The 24,893-nt window shown below is 45.5% G+C and overlaps 1 protein-coding gene across 8 annotated transcripts in view; it reads left to right on the top strand.

Moving 5' to 3' along the window:
• The window catches only part of cep72 (centrosomal protein 72), a 208,521-nt gene that overhangs the window by 13,742 nt on the left and 169,886 nt on the right, over positions 1 to 24,893 (top strand). For 7 of the 8 annotated variants that reach the window (XM_085989102.1, XM_085989099.1, XM_085989100.1 and 4 more), the window contains exons 2-3: positions 1,024 to 1,151; positions 17,891 to 18,083. In XM_085989102.1, coding sequence (XP_085845228.1) covers positions 1,024 to 1,151; positions 17,891 to 18,083 — 321 coding nt within the window. The remainder of the gene's footprint in view (positions 1 to 1,023; positions 1,152 to 17,890; positions 18,084 to 24,893) is intronic. The other variant, XM_085989103.1, reaches the window with a different exon arrangement.

Below are 24,893 nucleotides of genomic sequence, written 5' to 3'. Positions count from 1 at the left end.
CTTACCTTTACAGCCTTCCTTCCTTTAGGTCTCGGGAGTCCCTCATCTCACTGGCACAGAAAGCAGAATGGCTGCGAACTGTCAAAAGTGACAGCCTTCAGCTTTCTGTGCAGGAGAGATTTCTAACTGAGTCTGTGGAGAAGGACTCATGTTAGAAGTAAGACTGTCAGTGTTTGATAGCTTCAAAGAGCTTTCAAACACTGATATTTCATCTGTCAAAACCTCTTGACAGATGAAATTTCAGTCTGTGATGTCACCTGTTGCCGGGTGGCCCTTAATTGGTCTGCTGAGCCCGCTGGGCGGGCTCAACAAGGTCAATCAATTTAAAATCACGTGGATTGGCCACATCTCGATGGAGGCGGGACTACAACCCCGAAAGTTGTAGTCCCACCTCCATCACGTCCCCTGAATGAAAATCCAGCCCATTGAGTCCAATCGCACCCAACTACTGCCTCTGAGATTGCAGGCTTGGAATGAAACCTCCGACTTTCTGGTCTGTGTTGGCTTAAGTTTGGAACACAATGCTGGCGCAGCAGTTGGAGGTGTTGTCATGGTGCTCAGTGCCCCTGGGCTAAGAAAGAGGGGACAAACAAGCAGACTCTTGCTCCCAGTAGTTAACCAGAGATCTCTTCTGGAACATCCACGTATGTAAATGTCGAGTGAGAACAAGATTGGGCTCAGCTGTGATGCCTTCTGCAAAGGAACATCTTCATGTTCACTGTCAAGAGTCACGTGAAGACTGGGGTGCTGTGGGTGCTTGTGGGGACTGTACCTCAGCAAGGGTCAGCACATTCAGGAGAAGTGGGGGAATTTTTTTTTTAAAGCATTGCTGTTAGATGCTGGGGGGAATTACTTGTGGATTAACTGGAAATTATTTGGAGTGTCATTCCAGTTATGCACCTGGTAGGAACAGCAAAGTAAAAGTCATAAATGATTTTATGATCAATCGTTGAACTCTCCTTTTTGAATGGTGATTACAACTGTGAACGTATTAAAAGCTGATTTTTTTTGTTTGTCTTTTAGCGGATGTACGATCTTTGTTTCTGCCAGGAAGTTATGAGGAAAAGATCACACATCTTGGAAAGTCCCTCAAGAACTTTACCCGTCTTAAATCACTTGACCTATCCCGTAATTCTTTGATTTCATTAGAGGTCAGTTTCTTATTTGTCAGTGATAAGCTTTAGCTGTTAAATGCATAATATATTCAGTCTCCTTATGCAAACTGTTACATAATTGTCCTTGAGTGTTGCATTAATAGCCTTCTACAAAAATCATAAATGCATATGATCAAAAGATGTCCTGTACTTATATATTTGTTATGGTATGCAATTTGGTTCGTGAGTACTTGTTTGTGCAATTTAATGGACTCCTAACAAGTGTTTTGTAAAATTTTGTCTCAGGATTAGCTGCATATTCAACCAGGAGAGTTTCCTAAGGTCCAGTCGTTTTAGATCAGCTCCCTGGTCAGGCACATCGGAGTTACTCGAGCCTCTCTGGGTTACACGCAGCCCTTGCCCATAACTTGAATCATTGAGCAACTGTGAAAGGAAAGAGACAAGAAATGGCGGGGCTCTGTGAAACTGCTGCAACACCAGGCACAATTGAACTTTCAGCATATATGAAATGGGACACCTCGATTTGGAGGTGTACTTATTTCCAGTTGCTCCGCCATCAGTACGCCACAGATAACACCCCCAATCCATACAACTCAGTGAGAAACTAGGGAGAGACACATCTATTTTATAAAAACATTGTCCAGATTTTGGGGTCCATGGCAAACGAAGAGCACCAGCCATTCATTACACTCACACTTGCCCATAGACTTTCTATGGGCTTTTACACTGGAAATTGCACTGATTAGAAAGCCATTTTGGCACAGCGTCCTCTAGAGGCGATCTGGGACCAGTGAACAGGGAAAGCAACCGTGTATCGCCATAACCAATCAGATTGAAGAATTGTCACTGAGCAGCGCAGAGTCTGAACCAGGAAGTGTAAGTTAGAATATTTAATTCAATGCCAAATTATGTACAGAAAGCAAAATAAGGAGAAGGAAAGAAAGATGAGATTAAGAGAGAAAAAGATAAGAAACAGAAAGAAAAAGTTTTTTAAAAATTACATTAAAATATTTAAAAAAATTCTCCAACAATAATTAAAATCTGAAGGAATGAGACTTCAGACATGTAAAAGTTAATTTTTAGTGCCAGAGAGGTTGTTTGACGGTAATTAAGACTTACCACGCCATTAAAAATTTACTTAGATCCGAATGCACAAGCCCTAACATTTCCTGGCGTGTTTAGTGTGTAACTAGCGGGTAAGTACCGCAACTTCACGCCTGTCTGTATTTTAATGCCGAGACTCTCGGTGAGATACCCGTATAGCGAAGCTTTTGGAGGAGCAGGGCAACTCGGACAGCAACTTCATAATTCCATATTTAACTACGCATGTGCGGTCGTTGTCCGATTTACACTTTAATAACGGTGAGCACTGAACCTCACAATTATTTCTACCGCAAAATACAGGCCCATGTTGCATCTTTCCAATATAATGTTTCCATTGTTATAAAAAGGCATGTTCTCTGTATCAACATAAGCAATGCCACCAGCTCAAATAAGGAACTTAACTACTGAATCCTTCAAATATGGGTGTTCTCTGCTCTTGCGATCAGCTCTTGCGATCAGCTCGTGCGTGCATATGTGTACACATACATGCAGGAGCAGAGAATATCCAGCACCCAAGACAAACATAACTAAAGCATGAATGACAGAAAAAAAATCTTTTTTTTTTGAGGGAGTTTCTTTTCTTCCTAACGTGCAGCATGATTTGTTGCCCCTTTTTTTTGTTTAACAGTTAGATATAAATCTGCATGCCTGATTGAACCTACCTTTAGACACCTTTGCACATGTTACTTTAAAAATATATATATATTTTAAATGCTGCTCTTTCTCTTTTGCTTTCTTTGGCCGGCCGTTCAAAATCTAGTCAGTCGCACATTGCCAACCTTTCCCGCCTTCCATGCACATGCTCTGAGATACTTCTGTTTCAACCTGTAAGCACTGGAGGTGAGCTAGTATATATCTCTAATTGGTTGCAACCCAGCAGCAAAGATTGCTATCCCTTCGACCACCAGAGCCTGCTTTCAACCAGTTAGATCCCAGAACTGTGTCTGTAGTGCCATATCTGTTCGCACCAGTTACAGTATTCACTTTGACCAAGCAATAATTGGGCAATTAGTAGTTAAATGTAATGTGGATGATATTGGACTAATAATTCAGAGGCCTGAACTAATAATCCAGAGAATAGAACATAAGAAGTAGGAGCAGGAGTAGGCCATACGGCCCCTTGAGCCTGCTCCACCATTCAATAAGATCATGGCTGATTGACCTCAACTCCACTTTCCCGCCCGATCCACATATCCCTTGATTCCCCTAGAATGCAAAAATCTATCTATCTCAGCCTTGAATATACTCAAAGACTCAGCATGCACAGCCCTTTGTGGTAGAGAATTCCAAAGATTCACCACCCTCTGAATGAAGAAATTCCTCCTCATCTCAGTCTTAAATGGCCAACCCCTTATCCTGAGACTATACCCCCTAGTTCTAGACACTCCAGCCAGGAGAAACAGCCTCTCAGCTTCTACTCTGTCAATCCACCTCAGTATCTTATATGTTTCAATGAGATCACCTTTCATTCTTCTAAACTCCAGAGAGTATAGGCCAAACCTACACAATCTTTCCTCATAGGACAACCCTTTCATCCCAGGAATCAATCCAGTGAACCTTTGTTGCACCGCCTCTAAGGCAAGTATGTCCTTCCTCAGATAAGGAGACCAAAACCGTGCACAGTACTCCAGGTGTGGTCTCACCAAAGCCCTGTATAATTGTAGCAAGACTTCCTTACTCTTATACTCCAACCCCTTGCAATAAAGGCCAACGTGCCATTTGCCTCTCTTATTGCTTGCTATACCTGCATGTTAACTTTCTGTGTTTCTTGTACGAGAACATCTAAATCTCTCTGAACACCAACCTTTAATAGTTTCTCACCATTTAAAAAATAATTCTGTTTTTCTATTCTTCCTACCAAAGTGAATAACCTCACATTTCCTCACATTATACTCCATCTGCCACCTTATTGCCCACTCACTTAACCTGTCTATATCCCATTGCAGGCTCTTTGTGTCCTCCTCACAGCTTACTTTCCCACCTAACTTTGTATAGTCAGCAAACTTGGATACATTGCACTCGGTCCCTTCATCTAAGTCATTAATATAGATTGTAAATAGCTGAGGCCCAAGCACTGATCCTTGCGACACCCCACTAGTTACAGCCTGCCAACCGGAAAATGACTCATTTATCCCTACTCCCTGTTTTCTGTCCATTAACCAATCCTCTATCCATGTTAATATATTACCCCCAATCCCATGAGCCCATATCTTGCATAGCAATTTTTTTATATGGCACCTTAACGAATGCCTTTTGGAAATCCAAATATACTACATCCACTGGTTCTCCTTTATCTACCCTGCTAGTTACATCCTCAAAAAAACTCTAATAAATTTGTTAAACACTATTTCTCTTTCGTAAAACCATGTTGACTGCCTAATCATATTATGATTTTCTAAGTGCCCTGTTACCACTTCCTTGATAATGGATTCCAGCATTTCCCCCACGACTGATGTCAGGCTAACTGGCCTATATTCCCTGTTTTCTCTCTCCCTCCTTTCTTGAAAAGCGGGGTTACATTTGCCACCTTCCAATCTGCTGTGACCGTTCTAGAATCTATGGAATTTTGGAAGATCATAACCTATGCATCGACTACCTCTGCAGCCACCTCTTTTAGAACCCTAGGATGTAGGCCATCAGGTCCAGGGGATTTGTCAGCTTTTAGTCCTATTAGTTTCTCAAGTACTTTTTCTCTACTGATAATTACTTTAAGTTCCTCACTCTTAATAGCCCCTTGGTTCCCCACTATTTTTGGTCTGCTTTTTGTGTCTTCTACAGGTACAAAATATTTGTTTAAAGTCTCTGCAATTTCCTTATTCCCCATTATAATTTCACCTGTCAGTTCAAATCCCACCACGGCAGTTTGAGAATTTGAATTCAGCTTAGAAAAACCTTGAAATAAAATACTATGACCATGAAGCTGTTGGATTGTCATAAAAACTCAACTGGTTCACTAATGTCCTTTAGGGATGTCCTTTAGGGAAGGAAGCCTGCCGTCCTTATCTGGTCTGGCCTATCTCTGTCATGCCCTCTGAAAAGGCCTAGCAAGCCACTCAGTTGTATCAAACCACTACAGCAGTTCAAAAAGAAGGTCCACCACCATTTTCTCAGGGCAACTAGGGATGGGCAATTATTCCTGGTCTTGCCAGCAAGGCCCATACCCTGAGAATGGATTAAAAAAAACTGGTTGTCTTCATGACACTGTGTTCTGGAATCCATTGGGTTCTGGAGTTATACTGCCACTTTTCTGGAAAAAGCTGTGCATCCATGCAAAAGTGACACCCTTGGCATTAATTTGATGATGGATTGTGATGCCCACATTCATTTCACTTGGGGCAATTAAAGCAGGCAGAAAGAAGCTTCCCTGATAGCGAGTGGTTAAAAATACAGCCTGGTGTAAATATTAAGCGGTCCAGACCAGGAAACCCGGGCTCATCGGTAGGTCTTCGGTTGGACCCTGTTTGTGCTGAGTTAACTAATTTCAGCTGGGCTGGAAAAAGGGGCACTACAATTGGCATTCGCTCCCCAGACTTCATAGTAGAAAATTCATCCACAATACTTGGGTTGCACAGCTGCTAATTCAATCCGAACTGTTAGTTGGCGAGGTTAACGGGACTGGAGCCAAAATGAGGCAGTTGCCAGAACTGAAAAGGATGAATTTGGTTTTGCCAACATTGAACAAGCTGAAGAAAATAAGTTTTATCAGAAATGTCTTTGATTTTTTTTTAAAATTACATTTTATTGCTAACATGCAGACCGTTGGATTATAGAGTCTTCTCCCCACTAGTCTTCCAATGATGTGGCCAACTGGCTGTGTCGCAGAGTGGGGGGCCTCCATTGTAAACAGTGGGGGCAACTCCAAACCAGTCTGAGGAATACCGCAGAGCCACTCTATACGAACAATGACAGACAGGAAAAAACCCTCTGGTCCTTCCAGCTTGTGATACCTTGTGCATCACAGTATCCACACTCTCCACCCCATCCAAAACCATGTAATCTCCTAGAAGAGGTGAAAAATTAGATAAAAACCCAGGCCAATTTGGAGGAATAATATCTGGGAAATTCCTCTCTGACCCCTTTTGGCATTCAAAACTAGCCCAGAAGATTACTCTATAAGTGGGGTTTTAGATGGGTCCACACATGCTCTTCAGCCAGTTTGGAGTCAGACTCCCTGCTCTCCATACCTCTCTTGTGTTAGTCTTGGCTCAGTGGTAGCACTCTCGCATCTTAGTCCGAAGGTTTTGAGTTCAAGTCCCACTCCAGAAACTTTAACACAAAATCCAGCATAACACTCCAGTGCAGTACAGTACTGAGGGAGTGTTGCACTGTTGGAAGTGCCGTCTTTCAGATGAGGCATTAAACCGAGGCCTCGTCTGCCCTCTTAGGCGGACATAAAAGATCCCTTGGCACTATTCAAAGCAGAGCAGGGGAGTTCGCCCTGGTATCCTGGCTAATATTTAGCTCTCAGCCAACATCACGAAAAAAACAGATTGTCATTATCACATTACTGTTTGCGGGAGCTTGCTGTGCACAAATTGGCTGCTGCGTTTCCTACATTACAACAGTGACTACACTTCAAAAGTACTTCAGTGGTTGTAAAGCGCTTTGGGACGTCCTGAGGTTGTGAAAGGTGATATATAAATGCAAGTTTTTCTTTTTACTGGTGCTCATGTTAAAAAGCAGCGTTCATGTGCTAATCACACGAAACATATAACCTAATGCACGTACTTGGAACAAAATGTACTCTCTGTCCCCTTTAATAGAAAACAAAAAAAATCCCTTGTTCACCCAAACAATATAAACTAAGATTGTGAAGTTGGCAAATTACTCTTTAATGTGCAAATGTGTTATCATTTGTTAATTTTTACAAATAAGTATGTTGCCCATTAGCAAAAATGACCTTGAACAAGGAACTTTTTGATTATCAGGATATTGAATCACAGTTGGGAGTGTTTCTACAAACCACATCACCTTTCAGGCATCTTTTTCAAGTGGCATTCTTCATTTGTGAGCCTAAACAGTGAGCTCTGGCAGGCTGATTGTGGAAGGCATCACTGCAAAGCTCATTCTCTCCCTCATACCACGTCCACACGACACACTTGTTTCAGCGGGGGTAACTAGACAGCATTCCTGGGGGAGGGGGAGCGCCGGCTTTTGTTCCCCATTCGTTCGCAGCCTTGGAATACTGAGACAACTTCTAGCTTCTCTTCCCACTGCTAACCTGATTGCAATCAGCCAACTTAACATAAACTAGGGATAAAATCTAAAATTGTAGTGATCTTTATAGGACATTTATTCACTAACTCATCAGGGTAGCCCTTATTAAACTTTAACACTGGATCGCTATCGTATATTTTTGTTTTGATCTCCATTACATTGAGTATTACTGCTGTCTCTACTTCAGTACAATCTGCAGGACAGGGTACACTAAAGGATGCATTTCTGAGTTGTTTGTCCCATAAATTGGTTTGAAATGCATCCAAGTTATTCCAGTCAGTTCGCAGCATAGGGAAGGGGAGCAGTTTCAATTGCGATTCATTCAGGTAGACGTTGAGGAAATAATGAGTTTTGGCAAGGATTACTGTATAAAAACCTCTTGCGTAACTCCTGCTAAAGTTTCAGCATTTGCAAATCGGGATTACAGTTTTCCTGATGGCCACACACCACTTCCTGTATATCCGGGATGAGTTGCCACTATTTTTTCTTGGGTGCCTTTTAGCAATGATCATATACCAGAAAAAGATGTGGTGAAGGTTTACAGAATAATGAAGGGACTGGATAAACTATTAAGTTGATGTCGACCAAATATTTCAACTTCAATTCTGGTCTGTTGCTTATCCCTAATTTTCATCACTCCACCATTGACGGTCGTGCCTTCAGCTGCCTAGGCCCTAAGCTCTGGAATTCCCTCCCTAAACTTCTCCTCCTCTCTCCTCTACTTAAAGACACTCCTTAAAACCGACCTCTTCCTATCCTAATATCTCCTTATGTGGCTCGGTATCAAATTTTGTTTGATAACGCTCCTGTGAAGCGCCTTGGGACATTTTACCACATTAAAGGCACTATATAAATGCAAGTTGTTGTTTTATGTAAACAGGTTAGGGTGGACCGGGGTCACGCTTACAAATAGCGTAAGGGCAGAATTAGGTTGGATGTTAGGCGGATCTTCTTTTCCCAGAGAATAGTGAACCTGTCGAACAGGTTGCTGGCTCGTGTGGTGAATGCTGATTCGCTGAATTCCTTCAAGCGAGAGCTGGATCTGTTTATGGCAGGGTGGGAGTTAAGTGTCCTGTAACGTAAATTGGGGCCAGTGTGGTTTCCTGGACTAGTTTCAGTCACCTAAGGGGGTCAGAGAGGAATTTTCCATCTCCCCCCCCACCCCCCCCACTAATCGGTGTTATAAATCACATCATCATGAAGAAACGACTCATGAAATAACGCTGGACGGCCAGCTGGTGGCGCCGTCCAAGGAGTATAAATACTCGGGCTCAGCTTGCCCTGGGACATTTTGTAAGACAGGAACTAGTGAAGTACAACTAGACCTCCATGTTCTGAAACAAGTTGATTAAAGCCTTGCTTTTTACTCGAACCAAGTGCGTAGTGAGTTTTATTACGTCAATTGGCATTGGTTTTTATTTTTTTTTGCCTCTCCCAGAAGATTACGTGTCTGTCGGTGGGTGGGGAGTGTATGCATAAGGCATCACAACTGTGTAGGATAGTCTGGATGGACCAGTCGGTTTTTTCCTGTCCATCCTTTTCACATATTCCTAAATTGTTTGACCCTTCACTAACTAATAAGTAGAACAGTAGCTGAATTGATGGCTCAGTGAGGAACTCCACAGCCAACTGTTAGTCCAGCGGACCAGAATGGTCCTAGGTTTAACTATCGATTTGTGCTGAGTTAGCTGATCTCATTTAGGGTACCGATGGTGGTGCTACAATTGGATTTAGTGGGCCTTCACGAGTAAGAATAAAACTAGCCCTGGTTCCTGTTGCTGATCGCTGTCCATTCATTCCTGCTAGAAATGCATTGGACTTCATTGAGGGAAGTATCGGGCTTGGTTGTGTGGTCCTTGATGATCAGGCAGCCTACCTGCTGACATTCATTTATCATCCACGTATGGATCAGTGGACTTACACTTATAAAGTGCCTCAGACGTCCCCAAATTGGATCGGAATCCTAGAAAGAAAGAAAAAATTGCATTTATATCGCGCCTTTCATGACCTCAGGATGTCCCAAAGCGCTTTACAGACAATGAAGTACTTTTGAAGTGTAGTCACTGCTGTAATGTAGGAAACACAGCAGCCAATTTGCACACAGCAAGGCCCCATAAACAGTGTCATGTTGGTTGAGGGATAAATGTCGGCCAGCATACTGGGGATAACTCCCCCGCTCTTCGAAATGGGATCTTTTACATCCTCCTGAGAGGGCAGACGGGGCCTCAGTTTAACGTCTCATCCGAAAGACGGCACCGCCAACACTGCGCTGGAACGTCGGCCTAGGTTTTGTGCTCAAGTCTCTGGAGTCGGGCTTGAGCCAACAACCTTCTGACTCAGTGGCGAGAGTGCTACCAACTGAGCCAAGGCTGACACCTAATTCCTGGCTAACATCATTGTGGGAGTACAACCACCGCAAGAACTGCAGAGGTTCAAGGAAAGTTCCCACCACCACCAATGTTGTCCACATCCAGAGAACAATTTTTAATTTTTTTTAAAAGTTCAACTCCTGATCCTAAGAAACGTGGACACACTTGCAGGTGAGACCAGTGATGCTGAACCCAAGAGATTATATACTGAAATTTATAACCGGGCTCCATGTGCACCAGTCGCTGAAAGTAAGCGTGCAGGTGCAGCAGGCGGTTAAGAAGGCAAATGGTATGTTGGCCTTCGTAGCGAGAGGGTTTGAGTACAGGAACAAGGATGTCTTGCTGCAGTTGTACAGGGCCTTGGTGAGGCCACATCTTGAGTATTGTGTGCAGTTTTGGTCGCCTTATCTGAGGAAGGATGTTCTTGCCATGGAAGGAGTGCAGCAAAGATTCACCAGACTGATACCTGGGATGGCAGGAATGACGTATGAGGAGAGATTGGGTCGATTGGGCTTGTGCTCGCTGGAGTTTGGAAGAATGAGAGAGGATCTCATCGAAACTTACAAAATTCTAACAGGACTAGACAGACTAGATGCAGGAAGGATGTTCCCAATGGTCGGGGAATCCAGAACCAGGGGTCACAGTCTAAGGATAAGGGGTAAGCCATTTAGGACTGAGATGAGGAGGAATTTCTTCACCCAGAGAGTGGTGAACCTGTGGAATTCTCTACCACAGAAGGCAGTAGAGGCCAATTCATTAAATATATTCAAGAAGGAGTTGGATATATTTCTTAAGGCTAAAGGGATCAAGGGATATGGAGAGAAGGCAGGAACAGGGTACTGAATTTGGATGATCAGCCATGATCTCATTGAATGACGGAGCAGGCTCAAGGGGCCGAATGGCCTACTTCTGCTCCTATCTTCTATGTTTCTATGTAGAAGAATATGTATTGCGCAATTACTGTTGGAATGCAAATAAATGCAGCTGATGTTGCACACGCTCAGCAAGATCCTACACATGAGATGACCAGTAAATATATCTTGGTGGTGTCTCCTCATGCCACGTGGGAGAAGTATCAGAGCGCCACGTTGGAACTCTGTCCCAGCATGAGTCAGCACCTTCGATAGGAGAGGATATAAGAGCCAAAAAACAGGGCAGGGACTAATAAAATATTTGTTGAATAATAAAAAAATTAATTGCACCAGATTAAAATTGGATGGTTTAAAGATTCAATAATTGATCTGTTGCAAGTTTGGTGATGCCTAACCCCATCATAATTTCATACACCCTACAGTGTTCCAGTTTAAAAATTAATTTAGCTGTTAATGGACTGATAACAAAAAGCACTTTCTCTCTGTTTAATTTACCTGGAGTTTGCCAGCTATTTCTTCCAGTTGTACACATTTAAGTATTGCTATGTATTTTTGCCTCATTTAATGATGTTGGGGGTCAGTATCACATGCAATAGGTTTGAGTTTGATAATGGTCTGGATTTTGCAGTCAGCAGTGAAGGAACGGCGCTTGCTGTTCACCTCGCTGACATTACATTACATAGGATTACACAGGATATACAGCACAGAAACAGGCCATTCGGCCCAACCAGTCCATGCTGGTGTTTATGCTCCACTCGAGCCTCCTCTCGTCTTTCCTCATCTAAATCTATCAGCATAACCCTCTATTCCCTTCTCTCTCATGTTTGTCCAGCCTCCCCTTAAATGCATCTATACTTTTCGCGTCAACCACTCCCTGTAGCAGCGAGTTTCACATTCTCACCACTCTTTGGGTAAAGAAGTTTCTTCAGAATTCCCTATTGGATTTCTTGGTGACTATCTTATATTGATGGCCTCTAGCTATACTCTTCCCCACAAGTGGAAACATTCTCTCTCTATCTACTCTATCAAAACCTTTCATAATTTTAAAGACCTCTATTATGTCACCCCTCAGCCTTTTTTCAAGCGAAAAGAGACCCAGCCTGTTCATCCTTTCCTGATATGTATACCCTCGTATTTCTGGTATCATCCTTGTAAATCTTCTCTGCACCCTCTCCAGTACCTCTATACCCTTTTTATAATATGGCGGCCAGAACTGTACACAATACTCTAAGTGTGGTCTAACCAAGGTTTGATGCAGGTTTAGCATAACTTCCCTACTTTTCAATTCTATACCCCTAGAAATAAACCCTAGTGCTTGGTTTGCTTTTTTTATGGCCTTGCTAACCTGTGTCACAACTTTTCGTGATTTGTGTATTTGTTCTCTGAGATCCCTTTGTTCCTCTACCTCACCTAGCCTCGCACCCTCCAAGTAATAAGTGACCTCCATATTCTTCCTACCAAAATGTAATACCTCACATTTATCTGTGTTGAACTTCATTTGCTAATTATATGCCCATTCTGCAAGTTTATTAATGTCCTTCTGTATTTTGTTGCAGTCTTCCTCAGTATTGACTATCCCCCCCAATTTGGCGTCATCTGCAAATTTAGAAATTGTGTTTTTGATTCCAAAGTCTAAATCGTTAATATAAATTGTGAACAGCAGTGGTCCCAGCACTGATCCTTGTGGAACACCACTACTCACCTTCTGCCACTGTGAATAGCTGCCCTACTCCCACTCTCTGCTTTCTGTCTTGAATCCAGCTAGCAATTCATTCTGCTATCCATTCTGCTACTTGTCCCCTGACTCTGCATTCTCTGACCTTGTTCATCAGTCTATTATGGGATACCTTATCGAAGGCCAAATCTGCCCACAAAGGGCCCGATTTTCCCGCAGGTGCAGGGAATTGTCGGGTTCCCCGAATGTCAGGTTCCGACACGAATCTAAATGGGTCTGCCAGCTGCATGCAATTTTCCCTCAATTGGCCAATTAATTTCCAGCGTGTGGGCACCCTTGCTAAGTGTCCATTTCCAGTCAGAAAGCCCCACAGTATGATGTCATCATTCGTGGTGCTTTTAAAGTCTCCAGCAAGCTTTTCAACCTCTGCAGGCTTCCCAACCAGTCATACAGAATGGCAGAGGAGCCTGCACCAGCTGCTGCCAGCGGCAGAGCCCGAGCTGCCGCCAAATTTGATGAGACATCACTGCAGACATTGGTGGATGGGGTTAGGGCCCACAGGGAGGTCCTCTTCCCTAGCTCAGGGAGGAAGAGGCCTCCCAAAGAGACCAGGGCTGCATGGATGGAGGTGGCTGCAGAGGTGAACTCTCAGGGAGTCACCCGACGGACCTGGATGCAGTGCAGGAAGCGCTTCCATGACCTTCACCGTACAGGAAAAGTAAGTATGAAGTTTCCATCACCCTCAACCTGATCCCCATTGCCTTTCCCCAACAGCACTCAGCTTTAGTACTCTCTTCCTCCACATCCCACTTCACAGTCACATCCATGCACCCTTACCCATTCCCTATCTCTCTATGCTCACATTCACATAACTATTCCACCATGCAGCCCTCACACTGCCTCTCACTCTGATGCTTGGAATACAACTGACAACACACAGGGAGGGCCCTTGATCTTGCAGCCTCACACCATCTTTGTCTCCTTCTAAGTATTTATGCTATGCAATCTCTACACTCACTCCTGCACTCTCACTGAAACTCCACTTGTCTCCCTCATTGCAGGAAAAGAGAGCTCACAATAGGAGAGAGCGAGCGAGGACTGGAGGAGGACCACCCTCAATCGCCCACCTGACCCCCTGGGAGGAAGCAGTGATGGAGATTGCTGGGGCTGACGTGGCTGCGGAAGCTGGGGAAGGAGAGACAGGAGCAAGCCCGCAAGCTGGTGACAGAATAGTTTCCCATCTCTCTCATTGACATAGCATGAGTCGCTGATATGATTCTGAAGCTACATCATTTGGACTTATGAGCATCTGCCAAATCCAATGTGCAAGTAGTCTTGGCATCAGATCTCTAACTCTTTCCTTTACTCCCCCACAGGACCATCCAGAGCCCCCGTCCCCACTGCCGAGGAGGAAGAGGCTTTGCAGCCAGACTCCTCAGAGGAAGCTCCAACCTCTGAGGGCGCAGCATCAGCAGAAGTAAGCGCACCCAACACCAGCACAGACACTCACACCTCAGGGGGGCCTTCGGGACATAGAGTAGTGTTGTCACCTGGTGTTTCACAGCTCACAAGTGAGCACCAGCAGATTGTGGAGACAGGGACAGCAGTGGAGAGTCCTCGTCGGAGGGCGCAGGCCTCTGCCAGCTCAGCTCAGCTGCATGTCGACCCTATGCCTCTGGGTCCATCCGCAAGAGAGGAGGTGATGGATCTCCATGCACAGATGCAGGAGTCTCTGGCAGGTTTTGTCTCCAGGGTCGCTGCGAGTGTGGAGTGAATGGAGGAGTCCATGGCGAGCATGAGCACAACCTTATTGGAGTCATTGGCGCATGAAAGCATCACCACGGAAAGGATGGCTACCTCCGTGGTAAGGCTGGCTGCAGCCGAGGAGAGGAGGGCTGCAGCCGAGGAGAGGAAGGCTGCAGCCAAGGAGAGGAGGGCTACGGCCATGGAGGAGCTTAGTCGCCAGGGTATCGAAAACATGGTGAGTGCTCAGAATAGAATAACATCTCTTGAGCGATGGGCATCTATTGAGCACCGAAACCAGACCTTCATGGAAGTCCCTCTGAGCAGGGCTTCCAGTGCTGAGACGGGTCCCCATGGCCCCCCTGATGTGCAGCAAGGTGTTCCCCAGCCACTTGCAGGCGCTGAGGGGGAGCTGACCCATGAGAGGGAGGTTGTTGGCACACCTGAAGGAAGTGGGGGCTCCTCTCCACGCGCTCACACTTCCATGCCACTTCAAAGCCCTCGGTCAGAGCCCCGCCAGAGTCCGCACCCAAGTGAGATAGGAGTCTCAACCCCTGCACAGCCGCAGGAGCAGCAGACTGCTGGCGAGCCCTCGCAGGCTCGCCACCCTAGAGGACGCCCGCCAAATGTGTCGAGACAGGAGCAGCAGGAAAGCGAGCAAGGAGCCTCCACATCTGCTGAAGCCACAGGGGTACCACTACGTAGGAGCATGCGTAAGAGGAAAATAAAGCACCACTAATCACAAGGGTAGTCACTTGGGTGAAAAGCCTTGTATATAGTTTTAATGCCATCAGTTTCCTGTACATAAAAAATCTGGTGGCAACTGCTGCAGTTGTGGCGTCTTGTCATTTGGCGAATGGGGATTTCACATTGAGGCCTTAGGATTACTTGCAGATGTCAGCAAGCTGGTCAAATAGGTAGAAATGCGCAGGGATGGGCCACTGTCCATGGTCAGTTAAAAAGCAGCGAGGCTACAGTGTTTGATGTACCAGGCTACGCAAATCTGGCCAGGATGTGTGCGTTCCTTGCATTCCGCTCAGCAATGTTCTCGTGCACTGGTGGCGCTGGTTGACGGGCCTCTGCAGGATGCTCGTTTCCGTCTTCCTCCTCTTCCTCAGCATCATCCTCATCTGAGGCGGCTCTGTGAGGAGCCTCTTGGCACTGCGGAATCGGCAAGCCACGATGCTGTGCCATGTTGTGAAGCACACAGCATACCACGATGATTCTGGAGACCCTGGCTGCTGAGTACTGTAGGGCTCCACCTGATCTATCGAGGCATCTGAAGCGCATCTTCAGCAATCCGATGGCTTGCTCGATAATGCATCTGGTGGAAATGTGGCTGGAGTTGTAGCGCTCCTCAGCTTCGTTGGCTGGTCTCCTCAACGGTGTCATTAGCCAAGACCGTAGGGGATATCCCTTGTCTCCAAGTAGCCATCCCTGAAGTTCGTTTGGCGGACTGAATAGCGGAGGCACAGTAGACTAGCGCAGCTGCCAGGGTACTTGGCACAAACATGCAAAATCACCTTCTTGTGGTCACACACCAGCTGAACGTTAAGGGAGTGGAAGCCCTTGCGGTTGACAAAAACTCCTAGATTGCGATGAGGTGCCCTAAGGGCCACGTGTGCAGTCAATGACGCCCTGCACCCTTGGAAAGCCTGCCAGCTGAGCTAATCCAAGCGCTCGCGCCCTCACACTTGCGCGATCCCGGGTGAAATGGATGTGATTGTGTGCGAGGGCAAAGAGGGCATTGGTGACCTGTTTGATGCAAGAGTGTGCGGTCGCCTGGGAGATGCTGCTGATGTCTGCTGCTGATCCCTGGAAGGAGCCTGAGGCATAAAAGTTGAGTGTGGTGGTGACTTTGATGGCCACTGGTAAGGAGTGTTGACCTGGTGCTCTGGGCTCCAGGTCTTGCTGCAGCATTGTGCAGATGTCAGTCACTACCTCTCGCGAAAGTCGGAGCCGCCTTTGGCACTGCTGCTCAGTCATGTTGAGGTAGCTCACCCTGTGTCTGTAGACCCTGTTTGGGGGTATCTCCTGCGCCGACGGCCTTCCATACGCTGGCCCCTTCTGGCCTGTGCTGCCTCAGGTGGCTGAGCCGCAGCCTGTCGCTCCTGCTGGAGCTGCTGTTGCTGGATCTGCTCCAGCCTCCTCTGCTGTTGGAGATCCTCTAATGCCAAGAAGGGAAGGAACAAAAGTCCTCCCAAGCTTCTGGCAGATGCCCCCGTTGAGGAAGCGCTGAGTGAGGGCGGTGAGAGGGGCTTCCCAGGAGCTCACACTGGAGAAGTCTGTGAGGCTCCAACCTTCCACAGCTGTGCCTAAGCCTTCGAAGTTGCCCCAAGCCTGGAGCAACAAGGTCCTACAGCCTACAAATGCTGTCTGATTAAGTCTCTTCATTCCTGATTGACCTGCAGCTGAAAGTAAGCAAGCCGACATTGTTCACGCCAGGTTTCATCAGCGGTGTTTCCCACCAGGTGTGGTTTACGTGGGGGAAGGCTGAAAATTGCAAGGGCCCCTTAAAATTGGATTACAGATGCCAATTATTGCTCATTAGGCTCCCGATGACCAGTCCCGCCTGCTGCGGGCGGGACTGATTCGGGTCACGTTGAAACACCGGGGCGAAAGTCGGGCGGGACGGGGAATCGGGTGGTGGGGGGGGGGGGGGGTCGCGACCCCCTATTTCTGCGATTTTTTTTTTTTTTTTTTTTTTTTTTTTTTTTTTTTTTTTTTTTCAACCCCCGCCCGCCTGAAATCCCGCCTGATGGCTCCAGGAAAATCGGGGCCAAAGTGTTTGTGGGCTTTTGAGTGGAGACTTGCTGTAATCCAACATCTGATCCAGTGCGGCGCCCTCTAAAGGGCATCTGTGAGCAAGTCACAAACAGGGAGGCTCTTCAACCAATCAGATTGAAGAATCCTCACCGAGTAACGCAGAGTCGAAACCAGGAGGTTTAAAGTAGGAAGTATAAATTAGATTTAAATCATGTACAGAAAGCAAAATAAAGATTGGGAAAGACAGATGGGTTTCTATGTTTCTGTAGGCATCAAGGGGTAAGGGGAGACAGCGGGAATATGATATTGAGATAGAGGATCAGCCATGATCATATTGAATGGCGGAGCAGGCTCCTATTTTTCTATGTTTCTATGTTAAGAGAAAGAGAGATAAAAGAGACAGACAGAAAAAGTTAAAAAAAAAATTTAAATCTCCAATACTAATTAACTACTGTAGGAATGAGACATCGCACTTGTAAGATTAAATTTTCAGGGCCAGAGAGGTTGTTTGACAGTAATTATCACTTATCATGCTGTTAAAAATTCACTTACTCCTCAATGCACCAGACCAAACTTTGTCTGCCATGTTTAGTGGGGAACTAATGGGCAAGTACTCCAACTTCACACCATTGCATTGATTTTAGTGCCGAGACTATCGGCAAGGACTATTATAGCGCACCCTATGGAGGAGCGGGGTATCTCTGTCAGCAACTTCCGGATTTCCGCGTTTAAATGCGCATGTGCAAATGCCGGAAGTTGCTGTCCAATTTTCTCCGTAATAATGGTGAGCGTTGATAGCCTCGCCGTTATTATCATTGCAAAATCCAGGCCATTGTATCGGACCCGGAATGAATATTCAACCTGGTTGGAACCAGTTGGAAATATAACAGTCCCCTAATTTGGTTTCCTAAAATAATTTTAAATAAACATTTGCCACACATTAATGCTGTAAAAAAGAGTATTTATGCATACTTAAGACAACTCCGACAGATTTAATACATTTTCACCTTGTCTGTATTGTACACACAGGGGATTCAACACTTGATTCATCTGGAAAAGCTCAACCTATATTATAACAACATAGCAAATTTGAAAGAAATTTTTCTCCTTCGTAACCTGGGTGTTTTGAAAGAACTTGACCTGAGACTGAACCCTGTGTCCAAAAATGAATTGGACTATCGACTTTTTGTTGTACACATGCTCCCCAATCTTCGAAGATTAGGTAAGTACCCTGCTGGGCTGAAGTAATAATAACCGCATCCATTCCTTTCTCAGCCGCAGCTCATCATTAGGACTCTGGCCTCTGAGTCAGAAGGTTGCGGGTTTGAGTCCCATTCCAGACACTAGAGTACAAAATCTAGGCCGACACTCCCAGTGCCAGTACTGAGAGAGTCTTTCGGTTGAGAGGTTAAACTGAGGCCCCCTCTGCTCTCTCAGGTGAACGTAAAAGATCCCGTAGCACTATTCGAAGAAAAACAGGGAGCTCTCCCTGTTGTCCTGGCCAATATTTATCTCTCAACTATTATCACTAAAACAGATTATCTGATCATTATCACATTGCTGTTTGTGGGACCTTGCTGTGTGCAATTTGGCTGCCGTGTTACAACAGTGACTACACTTCAAAAAAAAGTACTTAATTGGCTGAAAAGTGCTTTGGGACATCCTGAGGTCATGAAAGCGGCCATATAAATGTAAGTTATTTTTCAAATTATGTCAATTCAATGATTTATCATAAAATCATAGAATGGTTACAGCACAGAAGGAGGCCATTCGGCCTGTCGAACCCTAGCCAGCTCTCTGCAAGAGCACCTCAGCTAGTCTCACTCCCCCGCCCTTTCCCCTAGCTTTGCAATTTTTTTTCCTTCAGGTACTTAACCAACTCCCTTTTGAAAGCCATGATTGAATCTGCCTCCACCATCCTTTCAGGCGGTGCATTCCAGATCCTAACCATTCACTGCGTAAAAAAGTTTTCCTCATGTCGCCTTTGGTTCTTCTGCCAATCACCTTAAATCTGTGTCCTCTGGTTCTTGACCCTTCCGCCAATGGGAACAGTTTCTCTCTATGTACTCTGTCTAGACCCCTCATGATTTTGAACAACTCTATCAAATCTCCTCTCAATCTTCTCTGCTGTAAGGAGAACAACCCCGGCTTCTCCAGTCTGTCCACGTAACTGAAGTCCCTCATCCCAGGAACCATTCTTGTAAATCTTTTCTGCACCCTTTCTAAGGCCTTCACATCCTTCCTAAAGTGCAGTGCCCAGAATTGGACACAATACTCCAGTTGAAGCTGAACCAGTGTTTTATGCAGGTTCATCATAACTTCCTTGTTTTTGTACTCTATACCTCTATTTATGAAGCCCAGGATCCCGTATGCTTTTTTAACCGCTTTCTCAACTTGCCTTGCCACCATCAACGATGTGTGCACACATTCCCCCAGGTCTCTCTGTTCATGCACCCCCTTTGGAATTGTACCCTTTAGTTTATATTGCCTCTCCTCATTCTTCCTACCAAAATGTATCACTTGGCACTATTCTGCATTAAATTTCATCTGCCACGTGTCTGCCTATTCCACCAGTCTGTCTTCTTGAAGTCTATCACTATCCTCCTCACTGTTCACTACATTACCGAAGTATAAAAAATTGCTGTTGCTTTCTTTTAAAGACCATGTGATTCTTAATCATACCTACCTGTGATGTATTGTGATACCTGTACATACAACAACACGACTGCAACAGCCGAGAACTAAGGGTGAGAGGTGAAGAAGCAACTGCAAAATTGATGTGATTCACGGCAAAAAGCACATCTTTTTAAAAATGCAGATGTTTCAAAATGATCTCGGTAATGGCAAAGGGGATGTTAAATATATTTTTCTGCAGAGTATTAATACACTAAAGTGAGAAATTACTACATTATCAGGGTGTAATGTATCTGGTATTTTTTGCTTCAAGGGATCGCTATTTCTGGCTAACAAAATTTCAAAGCCTCGTCACAATAATGGTTATTAGTTGAACAAGATTACGCCATAAAGTTTGAAATGGTAGGAAGACCAAGGCAGTGTCATTGCTTTTGGGAGGAGGAGGTGTAATTTGGAGTTAGAAAAGCAGAACCAAAGTTTAATAAGGCTTAGAAGCAAAATTTTGTGCTTTAAGCTTCTCTTGAATGAAAGGAGCTTTGTTCGGCAGTGGAATGTATTACATAGTATTTACAGCACAGAACAGTCCGTTTGGCCCAACAAGTCCATGTGGGTGTTTATGCTCCACACAAGCCTCCTCCCACCCTTCTTCATCCACTCCATCAATATATCGTTCCATTCCTTTCTCCCTCATGTGTTTATCTAGCTTTCCCTTAAATGCATCTCTGCTAATCACCTCAACTACTCCTTGTGGTAGCGAGTTCCACATTCTCACTACTCTCTGGGTAAAGAAGTTTCTCCTGAATTCCCTATTGGATTTATTAGTGACTACATTATATTTATGATGATCCCTAGTTCTGCTCTTCTGACTCCCCAAAGCCTTTCTACCATCTACAAGGCACAAGTAAGGAGTGTGATGGAATACTCTCCACTTGCCTGGGTGAGTGCAGCTCCAACAACACTCAAGAAGCTCAACACCATCCAGGACAAAGCAGCCCGCTTGATTGGCACCCCATCCACCACCTTAAACATTCACTCCCTCCACCACTGGCGTACCGTGGCTGCAGTGTGTACCATCTACAAGATGCACTGCAGCAACTCGCCAAGGCTTCTTTGGCAGCACCTCCCAAACGCGCGACCTCTACCACTTTGAAGGACAAGGGCAGCAGGTGCATGGGAACACCACCACCTCCAATTTCCCCTCCAAGTCACACACCATCCTGACTTAGAAGTATTTTGCCGCTCCTTCATCGTCGCTGGGTCAAAATCCTGGAACTCCCTCCCTAACAGCACTGTGGGAGTACCTTCACCCCACGGACTGCAGCGGTTCAAGAAGGCGGCTCATCACCACCTTCTCAAGGGTAATTAGGGATGGGCAATAAATGCTGGCCTTGCCAGCGATGCCCACATCCCACAAAACGAATAAAAAAAAAGTGGAAACATCTTCTCTACATCTACCCTATCAAACACTTAAAGACCTGTATCAGGTCACCCCTCAGTCTTCTATTTTCTAGAGAAAAGAGCCCCAGCTGGTTTCACCTTTCCTGATAGGTTTTGGTATCATTCCAGTAAATCTTTTTTGCCCCTTTTCCAGGGCCTCTATATCCTTTTTATAATATGGAGACCAGAACTGTTCACAGTACTCCAAGTGTGGTCTAACTAAGGTTCTATAGAAATAAAAACAGAAAATGCTGGAGATACTCAGCAGGTCAGGCAGCATCTGTGAAGAGAGAAACAGAGTTAACGTTTCAGGTCGATGACCTTTCGTCAGAACTGGGAAAAACAGGAAATGGAACAGATTTTTAGGCAAGTGTAGGGGCTGGGAAAGGGGGGAGGGGATGAAAGAACAAAAGGGAAGGTCTGTGATAGGATAGAAGGCAGGAGAGATTAAGAGATATTCAAGGCAAAAGGAGATGGTAATGGGACAGGTTAAGAAACAAAAGATATACAGGAAACTTTGGTTTATCCGGAGGTTAACTGTCCGGAATGCTCGAGCCACTGGCAAAATTCAGGAGTCGGTTCAATAAGTTTTTTTTCTTTTCGTTGCTTTTTTTTCACCAGTCGGGCTCTGCAAGGTCTAGCTAAAGCTGTTGCTTAGCTACAGAGACACTTGCAAGCTACGGCCGACTGTTTAGAAGCTAACAGGATTTGTTGCTAGATACGGAGCTCAAAAGCTTCCGTATATGTTTTAACATTAGTGCTGGTTTGTCTGGCAGTTTTGATGGGACGGCAACAGCTCGGTCCCGTCGGTGCCGGATATCACAAAGTTTCCTGTAGAAGTTTATAACTTCTCTGCGTTTCAATTTTATCCCTCTAGAAAGGAACCCCAGTGCGTTGTTTGCTTTATTTATGGCCTTATTAACCTGTGTCGCTACTCTTAGTGATTTGTGCATCTGTACCCCCAGATCCCTCTGCTCCTCTACCCCCCATTTAGACTCTTAGGGGGAAAAATTCAGTTGTTTGTGCCTCCCGTTAGCACCTTAAGAGGGCGCTAATGGGGCACAAAGCAACTAGCGCCCGGGCGCAGCGATGTTTGCACCGCTTGCGAAATTAACTAGATATTTTGCGCTGGCGCTAAACACTACTGCCACAATCTCCTGCGCCGGCAGATCGTGACGTCAGTCGAGTGCGCAACGCCCCGGTAACGCCCCGAACCGGATATTGAGTGGCACCCCCTGCCTTACCGCCTGCCGCTAGCAACGACAGGTTGAGGGGAGTGTTTTGCAGTCAGGAAGGGACTGGGGGAGCGCTATTTAAAGGCGACCACTTCCTGCCTTTTTTTGTTGGTGACATTTTTGCACCACACATTCTGAGAGAGAGAGACTTCTGGAGAGATTCAACACCGTGTGAAGGAGTTTTGGGTACTGAGCAGCACTTTGCAGGTTCATTTTGATTTGCCCTTCTTGTATCTATTTAGAAGAGACTGTGGGGGCTGCACTCTGAGCTCTTTCCCTGGGTCTCTCCATTGTTCTTTCCAGCAGATTTGATGTACAGGTCTCTCCAGGCCGAGATTCAAGGCTGCAATGAGCAGGATGTGGATGGAGAGCAAAATCAACCCTCCCCTTTAAGATAAAAGCAGAAAATTGCTGGAGAAACTCAGCAGGTTAAGCAGCATCTGTGAAGAGAGAAACAGAGTTAACGTTTCAGGTCGATGACCTTTCGTCAGAACTCCCCTTTAAGAACTGGCCGGCGCCAGTGTGTGTTCCATTGCTGACTGACATCACATGAGCTTCGCTAGCGCTCTGAGGTAGCGCCTCGCTCCTCGGCCTTTGCACCTTAAGACAGGTGTGAAGCGTCTGATATAGCGCTCCAATCACCTCCAGGGGCGATAAAAGCCAAGTTTGCCGTCGGAGGCGATAGCGCCAGGCGCTAAACTTTGCGCACAGCCGCTAATGGTGCCCCAAACGGGGCGATACTGAATTTTCCCCCCTTATTATCCAAACAGTACGTGGCCTCCTTATTCTTCCTACCAAAATGTACCACCTCACACTGATCTATATTGAAATTAATTTACCAATTACATGCCCATTTTGCAAGTTTATTATGTCCTCTTGTATTTTGATGCATTCTTCCTGAGTATTAACTGTACCCCCCAATTTGGTGCTGCCCGCAAATTTTGAAATTGTACTTCCGATTCCCGAGTCCAAATCGTTTATGTAAATGGTGAACAGAAGTGGTCCCAGCACCGATCCTTGTGGAACACCACTTCCTACCTTTTGCCAGTCTGAGTAACTACCTTTAACCCCTACTCTTTTTCTCTGTTTTGTAGCTAGCTTGCTGTCCGTTCTGCTACATGTCCCCTGACTCCACGTGTTCTGACCTTAGTCATGAGGCCTTATCGAAGGCCTTTTGAAAATCCAAATATTTTACGTCTACTGCATTACCCTTATCTACCCTTTCTGTTACTTATAAGGTTGGTCAAGCACGACCTTCCCTTTTGAAATCCGTGCTGACTACTTTTTATTATATTTTCAGTTTCTAGATGTTTTTCTATTACATCTTAGAGTAAAGATTCCATTATCTTTTCTACCACCTAAAAGTATATACAGGTTTCCTATTGTACAGCAGGGATTCTCAACCGGGGGTCCGCCATAAATAACCTCTGGGATTTAAAAAAAAAGAAAAATACACCATCGCGTAAAGGTGGGTTCGAGCTAAGCAAACTGGTAGCTTCGGCACTGACACGGACCTGTTTACCCTCTCTCGAACCTCTGTGTGATGACAGCGGCAGCTGCCGCTGAGCCCAGGCCCCCGTTTGCTGAGAAGGGAATGAGACAGCGGTCGCTGGTCGCTGATCCCCCGGCTCAAGCTCTCTGTCCTCCACTCTCCTCTTGCCAGGTCCCACTGTATATATGGGCAGACTGGCCTGCTGGCCGAACAGTTGCAGTACAACCGGCAGAGCGCTGCTGGAACCACCTACATGTCCAACTGATCTGACCTCTAGACTCACGACCAAAAGCGTCCGGCTGGACCCTTAACTTATTCTGCGCAATATCAGAAACTCCTGGTTAGCTAATAGATTTTGGCAAGAGTGCTGACTCACACACTCGTACAGTTACAAGGGTGCCTAACCTCATTCATTGCTCGACCAAGGAGAGCATCACAGGCAGACCTGATTGTTCACACCCAATGTGGACCTCCAACTAGGATTTCAACCTTCCAGGATTGTCCTGGAGTCGCCAGGAATAAAACATTAATCAGGACACTGCCTCCAGCAATTTGGGAGGAAAATCATGCGGGCCTTAAAAAAATTGTGTTTTTTTTTTCATTTTTATTGTCCACTTTTTTGTTTATTAGTTATGAAAATATTCGAGATAGGGGAAAAAAGTCTGTTTGACTGACAATCAAGCAGAGAACCGGGACTGGCTGATGTGCCGGGAACAGTCAGTGAGGGAGTCGGGGGTTGCGGGGGAAATAGGGAGACTGGGGGTCAGGCAATTGGGGCTCATGTGGAGGGAAAGAGGGAGTGGTGGGCGTGGTGACCAGTATTTTCTGCAGTGCCAGGATAGCAGCAGCAGCAGTAACACGGTGAGCGGGAGTGGCGCTAAGAGAATTTTTACACAGAAAAAATACTTTTGTGTTACAGGAGGTCAGTGGAATTTTTATAACATGGGAGGGGAGGGGCCTCAGAAACAAAAAGGTTGAGAACCCCTGCTATACAGCAAAATGACTAACCATAGAAAATTATGTTGCCTAAAGGAGGACCCCACTAGCCACAGTTGGGGTTATCCCTTCATACGTGTACCTCATTGGATGTTTTTTTAACCTTCAAAAGAACAATCTTCTATACCTGAAGTTCCAGAGAGATTTTCGGTTACTTTGGAGTTCTAGGTAGTTTGTGTAATGAGGCGTGGCTGAAGAGCCTGGGGTTGTTGACTCTGGAGCAGAGGAGTTTTCGAAA

The sequence above is a fragment of the Somniosus microcephalus genome, chromosome 5 (assembly GCF_052327205.1).
Source record: "Somniosus microcephalus isolate GS21.2 chromosome 5, FLI_Smic_1.0, whole genome shotgun sequence".
NCBI lineage: Eukaryota > Metazoa > Chordata > Chondrichthyes > Squaliformes > Somniosidae > Somniosus > Somniosus microcephalus.
This window is presented reverse-complemented; position numbering and strand designations above follow the sequence as displayed.